Source organism: Podospora bellae-mahoneyi, chromosome 4, assembly GCF_035222275.1.
Source record: "Podospora bellae-mahoneyi strain CBS 112042 chromosome 4, whole genome shotgun sequence".
Classification (NCBI taxonomy): Eukaryota; Fungi; Ascomycota; class Sordariomycetes; order Sordariales; family Podosporaceae; genus Podospora; species Podospora bellae-mahoneyi.
Window position 1 is genome coordinate 1,462,901 of NC_085883.1, and position 14,359 is coordinate 1,477,259.

The following is a 14,359-nucleotide window of genomic DNA, read 5'->3' on the forward strand; positions in this document are numbered from 1 at the left end:
TCCAATGTGGTTTTGCAAAGACACTAGTGTCTAACTCACCATGTCCGTAGCAGAATGATGGGATTAAATTGACAGCTGATATTTCAACCGCATGAGAGCCACAGCTGGGGCCTGTTAACTGTTATTGACCCTATTTCGAAGACTCGCGTCTCCGTCAGAATGAGTTTCGTGCGGTGACACGCAGACAGGAGCGGGGTGTCCCGTTGGTCACGTGCAGATCCAAGTAAGAAGGTCTGACTGGTCGGTTGGCTCGCTCATTCTTGTAATGTGCGACATGCATCTAACCACATGCTCATCACTTATCGTTGTCACCAACGCCAGCATTACCCGACCGACAGCTTCTCCATCGAACAAGCCCCGTGGAGAGCTCAAGTTCTCAACAACCACCCCTTTTCGCATGCACTCACGGACGAACCAACTTCCCAACCAACCGCTGTGATATATACGGGTAATCAGCGGATGCAGATCACCATGGAGAGTGCTAAGAACTCGTCAAAGTCGAGCAACATGAAGGAAATTCTTGCTCGACTGGGCGGTGATTTCCCCATGGATGAAGAAGCTGTTTTGAAGCGTAAGTTCCCCAGTCATTGACTTGAGAAATGGGTGGATGCTAAGAAGACCTATGCGGTAGTTCTACCCATGGGAACGAAGTTGATCGCGGTTGAGAAATTTGGAGTTAGTGCTTTCACAGCCACTGGTCGTATCAAGGCCCTGGAACCAACAAATGGCCAGAAAGAGTATTTCATCAAGGTAAGAGGTCCTATTGGATGCTGGGTACCTATCCTTCTGCTAGATAAAGCGGATGGTTTATTTATTCAATTCATAGGTTGCCTATGGTGAGCAAGGGCGGGTCATGCTGAACGGGGAAGCCATGTCGTCTCTGATGATCTACGACCTCATGCCGGACTTCATCCCGAAGCCCGTTGGATTCGGCGCCTATCAACAAGAGCAAGCTGCGTATTTCTATCTCTCCGAATTCGTGGACATGGTTCGTCGTCCATCTTGTTCATTCTCAGAGCAAGAACTTACTTGCACAAAATAGGATGTGACCACCCCCCCGGATCCCGTTGAATGGACGAAACGGCTAGCCAACATGCACAAACAAAGTCAATCACCAACCGGACAGTTCGGCTTCCCTGTAAAAACCTGTGACGGCAAAACAGCTCACACGACTGACTGGGAAGATAGCTGGGCCGTCTTTTACCGCACACTCTTCCTAGGAGTCTGCAAACGCGACATCGAAGCCAACGGGTCGTGGCCTGAGTTGGAGCTCGCGACAGAACAAATCGCCAACGCCGTGATCCCCCAACTTTTGGATAACTTGAAGATGTCAGATGGTCAAAAGATCAAGCCCTGCATTATCCATGGTGACCTATGGGAAGGCAACATGGGGATCAGCAAAGAGACCAACAAGTCCCTCCTCTTCGATTCTGGATCATACTTTGCCCACAACGAGATGGAACTTGGGCACTGGAGGTGCGAATTCAGTACCGTGTTCCGTGACAAGAGCTACACGGAACACTACCAACAAAATTACCCTCCTGCTGAGCCTGTGGAGGAGTTTGACGATCGCAACCGGCTGTACAGCCTCAAAGGAGCCATCGTTTATTCCGCTGGCCACCCACAGAGTTCCATGAGAAAGACGTAGGTGTTTTGACTTGACGGAATCAGTTTCTTTTGCAGCTCGGCTAACCAAGGTGGTAATTAGGGCGTACAACAATATGCTGTATCTCATTGAAAAGTACGCCCCACTGAACGGGGTAGACAAATACGATCCGAACATCGACCCATCCATCACGGGGGCATGCATCGTGCCCCATCTTGCCGAGGGGTTCATTTGAATCACTAAGCGTATTTTCAAGCATAGTTTATGAAGATATATGAGCAACAGTCATCTACCACGAGCCTCTTGGAAAGGCATAGTGTGGCGAAAGACAAAGATGGGAGACATCCAAAGAAGACTTGGGACATCAGGTTAAACATGTGCCCACACTGCATACACTGGATATATAGTAACGAGCGAAGCAAATACTTTTGTGTTTGAACAAGGAGGACGGAGTGAGTGAGGTCAGGGGGCAGAGTGGCTGGGGAAGGATTAATTCCGACAACATAGTTGGTGTATTCTAGTAACACTTCGAGTCAAGCGAACAAAGCTCTTGTGATGAGAACAATCAAAAAAGAGCAACCTAGACACTGTTGATCAAAACAGGCATAAGCTAATGTTGGATTGAGAAAAATCTGCAAAAAATGGACTCGGATACCGGGAGTCGAACCCGGGGCTGTTGAGAGAACAGACACTTCTGAGAAGTGAGAGTCAACGATGTTACCGCTACACCATACCCGATTGAATCGTGAATGGTCCGATTTGATAGAAGGTCGGGCAGAAGTGAAGCAAATGATTGATTCATGGACAGCATTACACAGTATAAAGAGATGACAAAGTAGGCAAAGTATAGTCATATGTGATAGAAAAAAGAAAACGGTTGTTGATTAGTATTATTAAACATGAGCTTGGGTTATATATAACGATAAGTCAAGTAAAGTATGGACTCGGACTCGTCGATCTCGGAGAGACACAGCCATCTTCTGATTTCGCAATGCGAGAAGACAGTCTCACAAACAGATTTTCAGGTTCGGGGAAGTGCTTCTGCCGAAAGTTAGCATCATATCGAGAGTCCCGAGTAAAGTCGTACGGGTTGTATGGGCACCCGTCAAACTCATCATCATAACTGGTGGCCGAGCTCTCTTCCAAATAGCTCGAAGAGGTAGAGGTGGCCGAGTTCACTTCTGAATAGCTCGAATATGAAGAGCGAGAAAAGGAGGAGGGACATGGGAAGGAGCTGCCTGCAGCGTTCCCATGGGTTATGGTGAGATAAGAAGGATCTACGGTAGGAGAAGTAGCCCAAGTATGCCAGTCGTGGTTGGCTCTCACATATGTACTCACCGATGGATCAAGAGGTTGGTCGTAGGTGTTAGCAGCATATCGAGACTCAGACTGATCAACAGTTGGGGTTGGGGTCTCGGAACAGGAAACGGTGAAATAATCATCTGAAGGGGGTACTTCACCAGGTCCCATAAACATCTCCCAAAGGCAGTAAGCCAGGTTCGTGATGGTAGAGACCATGGCGGAAGAGATGTATGGGGTTGGGAGTTCAGATATGATTTTCCTGACGCACTTGACTACTTCAAGTCGAAGACTCTTACACCAACAAGGCTGAGGTTGTGTGGTTTTGGGTTGCTTACTTGATCTTCTGTGTGTGGAGTGAAGTAAGCAAACGGCCTTGTTAGAAAGAATTGTCGACGGTGTCAAGTGTCTGGAAATGGGTTTCGCTGAGGAATGAGGACGGCTAAAACTTTTCGAAGATGAGGCAATCCAGGAGCTTAAGTAAGAAGAGGAACCCTTGTTGACAGTGCTATTGTGTCTACCACAAACAAAGAGCTGGGGCCTCACTGTCATTGTTCCTCGTTCGGTTTCTTGAGTTGCCGACAGTTTGAACATCCAGCGAACAATGTTGTTGACCCCCATGAACCCCCACCTAGCCCCCACGCTGAAGACAAGGAAACGAGGACGCTTGGAACGATGAAGCAAAACTGCAAAGACAAGAAGGGTTGTTGATGGGGTCCGGACAGGTGGGCGAATCTGGGCAAGGTGTCACCTGTTCCAAGCCACATTTGTTACGGCAAGACGAGTGTTGGAGAAGCGCGCGCCACGACTACCACCGGACCATTTGCAGCTTGTGCGCCGTGCCATCACAGCGATTATTAGCATCACCTGGCCAAAGTCTCAGACGGACCGGCGAAAAGTGCGGAAGCTGGACCCTACTTTCTCTGGTTGGTCCGTGGACCGGGACAAGTGACGACCATGGTTGGCCGTCTGTCTTCGGGTTTCAGCATTCGGAACACAGGTCCGTTGATTGGAAGATAACCTCTCGACAGCAACGTAGAGATGCTTGGTCAAGTCTTCACTGGCATGTGAGGCATGTGAAAATGTTCGTCTCACCACTAGCTTGTTCCGTGTGCCCCTAATCCGATGGAACCACATGCTCGCTGGTCAAAAATAGGCCGCAAAGACATGCGAGGGAGGCTGTGATGGGAAAACTGGTGGTGTGTTAGACAGAGAGGGTACTCTTTGCCTTGTTCACGCATATGATCGCCCTTCAGCTCGATAGCCACCTACGTAAATGCAGTCCATGTACCCAAATATAGAGAAGCTGAAATATCGCGGGGTACGCGCGCGCATTACTCACATCCCCTTAATCTGTCTTGTTGACCTCTGGAAAACTTTTCAACTGGGATCGAACAACGGCCGGGCCGTTTGGCGTGCAACGGTCGCACATTGAGCTTCCGCTACCACGCAAAAAAGTAACGCTTCTACGCCTTCGATTTCCTTTGCCCTACGGCCTGCCAGAGGTTGGACGGATTTCGGGTCACCTTCCAGCGGCCCTTCCCGCTTTGCCATCTGATCTGGAAGCGGTATCGGCAGGGTTGCGCTACCTCGGCCAAACAACCCGAACCCTTAACTTGACAGGGGACTGGGCACTTAGAATTCACTCAAAACCGACATAACTTCCATTCAAAATCCCCTCGTTACCCGTATCCCTCTTTTCCCGTCAGAATTCACTCTTCAAAAGACCCGTGACAGCATCACGCACAAACCTCACCTCTTTTTTGTCTCACCAATCCTCAGAACCGACGTTTTGGTGGTCCAAGGCCCACTGATTCCAACCCCTCCAACTTCCCCACGTGGATCCACGTAGTGGGGTCTATCACCATCACCGCCCTGTCCAAGCTTCTGACCGCCAGAAACAAGTATCACGATCTCAACAGAAATTCCATCAAGATTTTTCCACACATCTTCCGACTGGCCGGACCCCATATCCTGGAGTCCTGGAAGCGCCGAAAGGGGAATCTCACCTCCGTCACGAACCACCATCCCCAGAGCCCAGCCTCTAGTAAATCTTCACATCCTTCTGCGGGCCTTCGAGCATTCGATCATCGAGATATTTCCCCGCAACCCGGTGTCGGGGCTCACAAACATCTCGTCGTGAGATTTTTGAATATTTTTGACCTCGCACACACACGATTTCTCGCATCCCAAGCTTTGGGAACCCCTCCTTTGGGCCTGCATGGACCTGCATTTGCGGGTGTGTGACGTGCCAATAGCAGAGTGGTTGGCAGGCAAGTGACGCATTTTATTTGCCGTGCTGCAGGTCGAGCAGTGGTGTCAACAGCGGTGTCAAACCGTGCAGTTGACGGCTGTCGGTCAAGCAGAGCAGCACTCCACTTATATCCACTCGGTGGCCGGTTGTTTACTCCCGCTCACCAAAGGACCAGGGGCAAGCCCGGGCCCGGTTGGCTTTGACCGCAACTTTTGACGGAACCAAAGTCCTCACTGCGGTAACCGCCGATCTGGAACACTCCACACCCGCACCGGGGCTCCACGCGGTGAAGGATTCAAGAAGAACGCTTCTCCCGCCTTCCCGTCCCGTTGCTTATTTTTCCCGGTTGGCCTTTTTGGAAACTTTGCCACCAAATCCGTCCCCTATCTAATGTCCCAAGGTCTCGACTACATGACGACAACATGGCTGCCGCTGTACTTCATCTGAGAGAGTCTATCGACCGCCCTGACTCGCGGGTGAGCTTCGCGCGGTCTGAAGCTTCCAGTCACTCAACCTATCATAGCTTTCAGGATCTCGATCTTCAGGAACCCGAGGTGCCACCACCAGCACCCTCCAATCCTACCTTGAGGCCGCCTGTTCGTTTGCCAGCTCCTACATCTGTTCCCATTACTCATCAACGTCCACCGGTAGCTTGGGAGATGCGGCGACAGGACTCGGGCTATGAATCAATCACACCAGCCCGCAAGGATTCATTCCCATCTCATCACAAGGGAGCCTCGACAACGTCTTTGGCTTCAAGCGGCCGGAAACGTGTCAGGCCTGCCACCCGGCGATCACCCAGGTCTGCGCCAGCTTCGCAACTCCAAAGAAGTAGCCGCAACTCTGTCTCGCCCTCCCCCGGTTACCGACAATCGGAGGAGGTTCAACAAGAGGTTTCCTACTTTCACTTCCCACAGCCGGAATTCACCTCAGTGCCGGCATTGGATGATACCATCGGCTCTCACAACCCTCGTGATTTCGCTACTGAAGGCAACTACACACACAAAGCTGAGGTTGCGGTCTATCCACTCCCTCCACAGACGACACATTACTGGACAAGCGATCAGACGCGACGACTTGAGTATGCGGCCATTGATGCCGCGAGCAAGGGCGTTCGCGGCTGGGTTATGCGTCATGTCGTCCCAGAGTGCTTTGTGCCCCCAAGCAAGCGAAGGGTGGGGTTCGAGGACGACAGAGGCAGCGTGATTCGGTACCGCCTTGACCTCGACACGGAGGATGACGGCGAGGAGAAGGAGAACTCAGATTCGAGAAAGGGGTGGAGGACTTGGTTATTCAGCGTCCGGCGCCGTTGAAGAAGTCAACATTTTTTTGGTCAAAATGCAAGGATTGGCGCAACGTTATTTTTTTGCGGCAGTATGGTTGGGGTCACAGAACATCATCGGCGTACATGGCATTTTCAGGGCATCACATTGGGTTGGGCGTTTTATATACCCTGCAGCATTCACTGCTTTGAGCTTTCATTTGCTCGTTCATTGCCAACTGGCAGGCAAGACTGGTGTCCGGTCGAGGACCAGGACCATTTACTTTTTGGGGCGAAATTACGTTTATTTTAATCGTTGGGGGAGGATAATGTCTGGCAGGGTGTTGTTATTGGATTTTCGACGATCAGGGATGGATATTGAACAAGTTGATGCTTGAGAATGGAGGAGGCAGGGAAAAAGATAGGACAGAAGAGGATTACCACACACATAGATGGCCACGGAGCCATAGATTGAGTACATAATACTACTAATTTCTTCAGATTCGCCTTTGTTCTTGACCCATTCACTTTTGGCTACTGACACTACTCATGGCTCGTGTGTCCCTTCATTGATCTGGAGAAGGTTCTCTCATCGCCTTTATGCTAACCTACGGGTCTAATGCCCGCGTTCTGAGAAATCTGATGATGTCACTTGACCCGCTTTTGCTTTGGAGATATTGGGTTGAGAGTTGAGGCTAGGATGTAGTCGAATGACCGCCATGAAATCAAGGTCCTGTCATTTCAGAAGTATCATTATGTCACTCCTTTAGTAAACAGCCATCGACCAAGTTCACCATATTGGATCATGACGTTGCAAAGAAATGTCTGGGTTACATACTTACACTCTCTAACATTCTTCCATATTGACGTCGTAAACAACGAAAAAATATCGATAGGAAGATTGATGTCAGCCAAGGTCATTGTATATAGATAATCGATAATGGAATAAACGTAATAGGAACTAATTCAAAATCAACATGCTCCTCAATGGGAAATCTATATTAAATAAAATATATCGGTCATTATAGACAGTCGCCTTACATCGTTAATGTAGTGGTGAAATGCTATAAAACAATTATCAAGAGCCGGAACAAAGCTAAAACCAGTACGTGACGTCTCCCAGAAACCACCCCAACCTAATAAACATCTAGTGGACCGCCCGTTTATGCTTTTTAACAGTGTCTTCTACAAACGCCATTCAGTCAAGTATATATGCATATATAATAAGAAATAGTGAAACAGACCAAAGGGTATATGCACTGCGCCTGGACACCCACCCTGCCTTCATCCCAGCAAAAACAAGTGTGCCACCACCGGAACGACATCAACGTTGTTCATTTGACAGCCATAATCCGTCAAAATGATCTCGCCCTCCCCCTCGCTTTCTTATCTTGGTCGTCTTTCTCCCTCAAGTACCCTAACCCAGTCCTCACCGGGGCCGCCTCGTCATAACTCGGCAGCTTAGATTGCATTTGAAACCCATCAGCTACCACGTCTGACTCCGCAAGAGGTTCGTCATGGTCTTGGGACTTCTGGGATTTGGTTGTCGATTCCACTTCCTTTGTCCTTCTATGTGCCGAGCCCATTTGAAACCCGTCGACCACCGTGTCCAGCTCTGTGTCTTCTTCCAAAGATGGATCATGCCCCTGCGCTGCCTGGTATCTAGTGGCAACCATAGCATTTTCCGAGCTTTCTCCTACACTCAAGTGGGCGCGATTCTGCATTTGAAATCCATTCGCCACTTCTTCTCCATCGTCGCTGGAAGGGATCCTGTGTGGATGGTGTATTGGTGACATCTCTAATACCAACACCTTTTGCGCGTCCAACTCCTCGATAGTCCGCTGACGTGTCAGAAACACCCCGTGGACTGGGTGTATACTTTGTGGTGAGGATGCTGATGGCGAGCTTGGTTTGGTTGGTGATTGAGGTATCCATGGGGCAAGCGGTCTTCGTGGGATTCTTTGCTGTGCGGTTGGGATAGGTTCTGGATCTAGGTGCGCTGCAGGAGGGGGTTGTCGAGGCAACGCAGGTGATGCTGAAGACAGAAGTGGTTGGCTGGATGGTTGAGGATGTGTCGGATGAGAAGATGTTTCTGTTTGCTGAGATTCGAGACAGAACCCGTGCTCCTGCAGGCCATCATCCGAGTACCCTGGAGTCTCAGAGGTAGGGGAGGAACCAGTTGCAACGTTGGACAACTTGTTTGATGCATCCCAAGTCATTTGGGAATTGGACCAGAGACCCCTTCGCTTTCGGATGGCCACGACGAACAAGAGCGTGAGAACGATGAACATGAGAGTGTAGTTGAAGAAGGCCTCAACTAAGGGTAAGATATCTGTGCGGATACCCGTATGTCCTTTAATGTTTCCAGACCAGATGAGGCTATGGTTTTCATACTCGCTGAGGTTAATGCCCATTGTGACAAGAAGGCGACAGAATGTAAGAATTGTTGATGTCAAATACAAGGCAGCGACCTGGGTATAGTGTTAGCAAGTCCGTCTGCACAGTTGGAGGTTGTCGATTTGCCTTTTTCAGCATGATATTTTCCTTTGTATGGTGGAGCACATAGGAGGCAAACCCAAGGATTGGAAGACTGGTGATCCACAAGCAAATGTTGAAGGCATTATGTAGATGGCTTGATTTGATAAGAGAGTCGAAGTGAGCATCCTGTACTCCTGCCTGAAGGGCGAAGTATAAACGCGCTGCTTCGCTGGCCGGATCGAACACTCCATCTGTAACATGGAGATCATTCAACTTCTGTAGCTGTGATCTGTGAGCGATATCAGCTTGGAGACGAACCCCAAAATGCGTCAGAGCAAGAGCCAGCAAGATAATGCCCAATGCAAAGGTAGCGAATCTTAGGCGTCTTCGAATAGGTGACTTCTTCGCTCCGTTCAAACACAACACAAAGCCGCTGCCAATCTCGACAAAGGCTATAAAGAGGAGGATATCGGAGATATTCTGAAGCGCCTCGGCAAGGAAGAGAACAAGGGATACCGCTAGCTCAAAGTATTCTGTTTTTGTTATTCTGCCAGCAATGTCGTTGAATCCCCAAATGCTCAAGCCGATTTGGGCCACTTGGCATAATGACGAACTTCAAGAGACAACCAGTTAGCTGAGAGTACACTGTTAAACGAAGCGCTCGGTGTGGTTGCTCACACGATCCAGAACGGGTACACCACCTTCATCCACGCCACTCCCACTCTAGCGGGGTCACCCCTTCGGCGGACGACGCAGAGACTCACAAACCACAGGACGAGCAGTGGGGTGATCCAAATACCAGAAAGTACGGCATGGGCGGCGGCAAAGCCGCTTATCCAGACGTCAAGGTAAAACATACTCATGTTGCCTTGAGGTCGATTAGGCGGGGCGGTCACCAAACCGACACGTTCTTGGTGGAGCACGCAGGTATCGTGAGTAGTCCCTCGTTCAGGCGCCTACAATCAACGGCCGCGAAGCTGAATTGATGAAGTGAAGAATTGTGTTGTGGACGAATGGACTCAAAGTAGGCTAGCCGAATCCTTCTGGTGCTGACTGATGGCGGCGGTCTTCAGGGGTCGGCTGGTTCCGCCGTACAGGCCATCCGCTACATAACCGTTTAGCAAAAGAGCGTAGGAAAGCACTGATGTTGGGCGAGGAAAAAAAGGACGCTGTCTTGACCGACAGTCAGGAACATCGCGAAGCGCGACTGTGCGGCTTGAACCAACAAGGTCACCTCCAAACTGGGATCTGATCTGACCCTTGCAGCTTATGGGGGTTTAACGCTTGATCGTATTGGCTGGGTGGAAAAGGGGTCATCCTTCGCCCATGGCGTTAGGTACAAACGTTGAACTGGTAAAAGAAGAATGCCGAAAATGTCCATATTGGCGATTCTCTTAAGAGTCGTGACAGAGGCTTGTTCTCGCTTGCGCCAGGATGCGTAAATGCCCAGATATGAAGCTGGATGGAAATTGATCCTCTGCGCTTCATCAAGCTCACAAGCTCCACTGGACAAGTTTGTTGCTCCACCGCTGTGCCGCACGTAGTGAGGCAGTGCTCACCCAGACCCGTGATTTGCATTTGGTGATCAGAATCCCGCTTGTAACCCTAACCCTTGACTATACTCTTCCAGCTTCTCAGGATGTGAAGGGACTTTCCCAAGGGTGACAGGACCTCAGAAGAGAAAAGTTAGGCATAACTACAGAATCAGCTGGTTATTGGCTTTATTAATTCGCTTTCCTTATGAGTGCTCCAAAACTGCATTGTTAGTAAGGGTTAGGGTTGACAGAAGCTCCTTAGCCCCTGAACAGATTCTCAACCACCAACAACTGGGCTTGATCCCGACAGATTCGGAGAAGGTGACAAATTTTGTCGACAATTCAGCGCTCCAGATCCTCTGAAGCCTGAAGTAAGATGATTTGTCTTGTAACTGGCCCCGGTTCCTCCCTCTTGATCGGGTTGACTCATTAGCATTAGGTAGAAGACTTGCCCTGATATCTGAGGTGTCTTACAGGCGTAGTGTAGTGATTTGTGTCGACGGCGAGCCTTGAAGATCGATTCGATTCGAGATAAGGCCAAGTGGATTCCCACATGGCTCTTGCAGTCTGACGCCCTTTCCACATCTGGCGGACCGTCGTCACTAGGTGCATGGTGGTGGGGACAATCGTTGTTTCCAGTACCTGACTCTATTACATGTCTCAACGCATGTTGCTGATGTTGTGTGCCGCTGGATGGGACATGGACAGCTCATGGGAATATGCAATGAGGGTGCAACACAATATATCTCACATGCAGCAGCTGTTCAACGGCTTCCAGGACAGGCGAGAAAGTCCCCTCCATTGACCGAGTGTTCCTCGAAATGGTAGTGGAGTGCGGGGCATCTCGATGTTTGACAGCTGCTGGGTGCCCCCCGCCAGTCGGCAACTCGGAGATCTGTCGACGGCCTGCCCCTCCTTCCCGAGCTTCGGCATCCGCAGAGAAAATCAACAGCGCGCCGGTTGGCTGGAGACGACGATGCGACGATGCCACTAGATGGCTAGCGCGGGGCTGTCATTTGTCAACCTTTTGACTGGACCACTGCTGATAAGCCCTGTTATCGCGCCGCTATTCCTCGATGTGGTGGTTGAACGACATGGCGGGGTTGAATGCCCGCGCGCCCACCCCTCCAGAACTCCTTATCATACCAAGACTCTGATTGACAAATCAGGCGTTTGCAATTCTTATCAATCATCATGGGACGACAGCGGCCGAAGCCGGGCAGGCAAGGAATGCGGGCAGCACGCCGTGGTGATGAAGATGGACAGATGGGAGGCAAGAGAAAAGGGCTATATCTAAGACTGTCCCTCGTCTCACCAGGAAGTTGAGATCTCGATATCGACATAGCAACTCGAACACTTCTTCTTTCCTTAGTCTCGAAACAACCTTCACAATGGGCTCCATCGTCGCTAACCTCCCTCACCCCTTCGACCCTCTCTCTCTGGCCGAGATTGAGACGGCCATCAACATCGTCAAGAAGGCTCACGGCCAAGTCTTCTTCAATGTCGTCTCTCTCCAGGAGCCTCGCAAGGCTGAGATGACAGCATGGCTCGCCAACCCCGAGACCGCCCCCCGCCCAAAGCGTTTTGCTGATGTTGTGGTGATCGCTCCCGGTGGAAAGGTCTACGATGGTCTCGTTGATCTTGCTGAGGCCAAGATCACCAAGTGGGATCTGTTGGATGGAGAGCAGCCTATTGTGAGATTTACCCCTGTGTGATGTTTCCTGACCTAGCCACTAATTTACATGCTAGATCACCATGGAGGAGCTCCAGCTGGTAGAGCACGTCGTCCGCAAGGACCCCAAGGTCATTGAACAGTGCATCATCAGCGGTGTTGCCCCAGAGGACATGCACAAGGTCTATTGCGACCCATGGACCATTGGCTACGATGAGCGGTTTGGCAACAAGGTGCGGTTGCAACAGGCACTCATGTACTACCGTCCAGACATCGACAACTGCCAGTACCAGTACCCTCTTGACTTCTGCCCTATCTACGATGCCGACAAGGGTGAGATCATTGCCATCGATATCCCCAAGGTCCGCCGCCCACTCAGCAAGGCCCCGCCTATGGACTATCATCCTGCTGCGGTGGAGGCCCGTGGTGGTTACCGCACCGATCTGAAGCCCATCAACATCACCCAGCCGGAAGGTGTTTCGTTCAAGCTTACCGGCAGGGAGATTGAGTGGCAAAACTGGAAGTTCCACATCGGCTTCAACTACAGAGAAGGCATCGTGCTCAACAACATCACCTTCAACGACAAGGGCACCGTCCGCCCCATCTTCTACAGACTTTCTCTCGCCGAAATGGTCGTCCCATACGGTAACCCCGAGGCCCCCCACCACCGCAAGCACGCTCTTGACCAGGGTGAGTATGGTGCTGGCTACATGACCAACAGCCTGTCCCTTGGTTGCGACTGCAAGGGCTCCATTCACTACATGGATGCCGAGTTTCCCACCCGTGATGGTGGTCTTCGCACCATCAAGAATGCCATCTGCATTCACGAGGAGGATGCCGGCATCCTCTTCAAGCATAGCGACTTCCGTGACGATTCCGTCATCGTCACCCGTGGCCGCAAGCTGATCATCCAGCAAATCTTCACCGCCGCCAACTACGAGTACGTCGTCGCCTGGGTGTTCCACCAGGATGGCACCATTGCCCCTGAGATCAAGCTCACCGGTATCTTGAACACCTACGCTATGCTCGAGGACGAGGACACCAAGGGCTGGGGCACTCAAGTCTACCCCGGCGTCAACGCCCACAACCACCAGCATCTCTTCTGCCTCCGCATCGACGCCAACATCGACGGTCCCAACAACACCGTCTTCGTCAACGACGCCGTCCCCAGCGAGGCCCCCGTCGGCAGCCCCGAGAACTTTTACGGCAACGGTTTCTACAACAAGCGCACCAAGCTCGTGACCGAGGGCGAGGCCATGACGGACTACAACGGCGCCACCTCCCGCACCTGGGAGATCGCCAACACCAACAAGCTCAACCCCTACAGCAAGAAGCCCGTCAGCTACAAGTTGGTCAGCAGAGAGGTCCCCGGCCTCATGCCTAAGGAAGGCTCCCTGGTCTGGAAGCGCGCCGCCTTTGCCAGACATGCCATCCACGTCACCAAGTACCGCGACGACGAGCTCTGGCCCGCTGGAAAACACGTCCCCCAGACCTCTGGCGAGCCATCCCGTGGCATCACCGAGTGGATTGGTGACGGCACCACCTCCATCGACAACACCGACATTGTCCTCTGGCACACCTTTGGCGTGACCCACTTCCCGTCCCCCGAGGACTTCCCCGTCATGCCTGCCGAGCCGATGATGCTTCTCCTCCGCCCTCGAAACTTCTTCGCCGGCAACCCGGTGATGGATGTTCCTCCCAGCTATGCCAGCACGCCGAGCCAGATTCTCACCGGCAAGCAGGGTGTTTTGGACGCTACTGACAAGCTTAGTACTCTTGCTTTTGCCAACGGCAACGGCGCCAACTGCTGCAAGAGCAATGGTTTCAATGGCACTCACTAGGTTGACAATCGGGATAATGATGGCATGATATGGAAAGCATTCTTTGGATGAGGAGTTGTTTGTGTATTCTTCTGGCTTTTGTTCTTGGATACCTTGGTTATTTTTGTATTTTTAGTTTTCCCTTTTGGATACCTGTATAAGACAAGTATTATTCACATTCTTTGAGGCACCTTGGACTCCGTGGACGATGTGGTATTCCTAATATTGCAAAAGCCTTTTATTAAACCAAATACCACGTGATGGTTGCTTCACTCTTTTTGTGAGACACATGGCTCGTGCTCTGTCCTGTCAACTGGGATCTCATCACACACACATTTAGTCGCGACATTTCAGGCATTGAGTGATGGCGACTCCCCCTTGCATTGCTCAGATTGCTAACCACTCGAAAATCAGCTCAAACAAAAATCTGCTAC

General features: G+C 51.0%; 4 protein-coding genes and 1 non-coding gene across 5 annotated transcripts; 4 read left to right on the forward strand and 1 right to left on the reverse strand.

Annotated features, from left to right (window-relative positions):
• Nucleotides 1–161: 161 nt before the first annotated feature.
• QC761_409790 (uncharacterized protein) lies at nucleotides 162–2,171 on the forward strand. Its single transcript, XM_062879254.1, has 5 exons — nucleotides 162–571; nucleotides 632–750; nucleotides 827–988; nucleotides 1,043–1,644; nucleotides 1,709–2,171. Exons 1-5 carry the CDS (start codon nucleotides 289–291, stop codon nucleotides 1,839–1,841), a joined length of 1,299 nt encoding a protein of 432 aa, XP_062732121.1. The 5' UTR covers nucleotides 162–288; the 3' UTR covers nucleotides 1,842–2,171.
• Nucleotides 2,172–2,252: 81 nt separating this feature from the next.
• On the forward strand, nucleotides 2,253–2,344 carry QC761_0064810. The gene has a single exon. It is a non-coding gene; the product is annotated as a tRNA-Glu (tRNA).
• A 3,237-nt stretch (nucleotides 2,345–5,581) lies between these two features.
• QC761_404160 (uncharacterized protein) lies at nucleotides 5,582–6,472 on the forward strand (the record flags this gene model as incomplete). The annotated part of the gene is made up of 1 exon (XM_062878703.1): nucleotides 5,582–6,472. The coding sequence occupies one exon, from the start codon at nucleotides 5,582–5,584 to the stop codon at nucleotides 6,470–6,472; it is 891 nt and encodes a 296-aa protein (XP_062732122.1).
• A 1,303-nt stretch (nucleotides 6,473–7,775) lies between these two features.
• QC761_404150 (uncharacterized protein) lies at nucleotides 7,776–9,761 on the reverse strand (the record flags this gene model as incomplete). The annotated part of the gene is made up of 3 exons (XM_062878702.1): nucleotides 7,776–8,891; nucleotides 9,217–9,511; nucleotides 9,577–9,761. The coding sequence occupies 3 exons, from the start codon at nucleotides 9,759–9,761 to the stop codon at nucleotides 7,776–7,778; spliced, it is 1,596 nt and encodes a 531-aa protein (XP_062732123.1).
• Nucleotides 9,762–11,140: 1,379 nt separating this feature from the next.
• AMO1 (peroxisomal copper amine oxidase) lies at nucleotides 11,141–14,161 on the forward strand. Its single transcript, XM_062878701.1, has 2 exons — nucleotides 11,141–12,127; nucleotides 12,183–14,161. Exons 1-2 carry the CDS (start codon nucleotides 11,825–11,827, stop codon nucleotides 13,944–13,946), a joined length of 2,067 nt encoding a protein of 688 aa, XP_062732124.1. The 5' UTR covers nucleotides 11,141–11,824; the 3' UTR covers nucleotides 13,947–14,161.
• The last annotated feature ends 198 nt before the right edge of the window (nucleotides 14,162–14,359 follow it).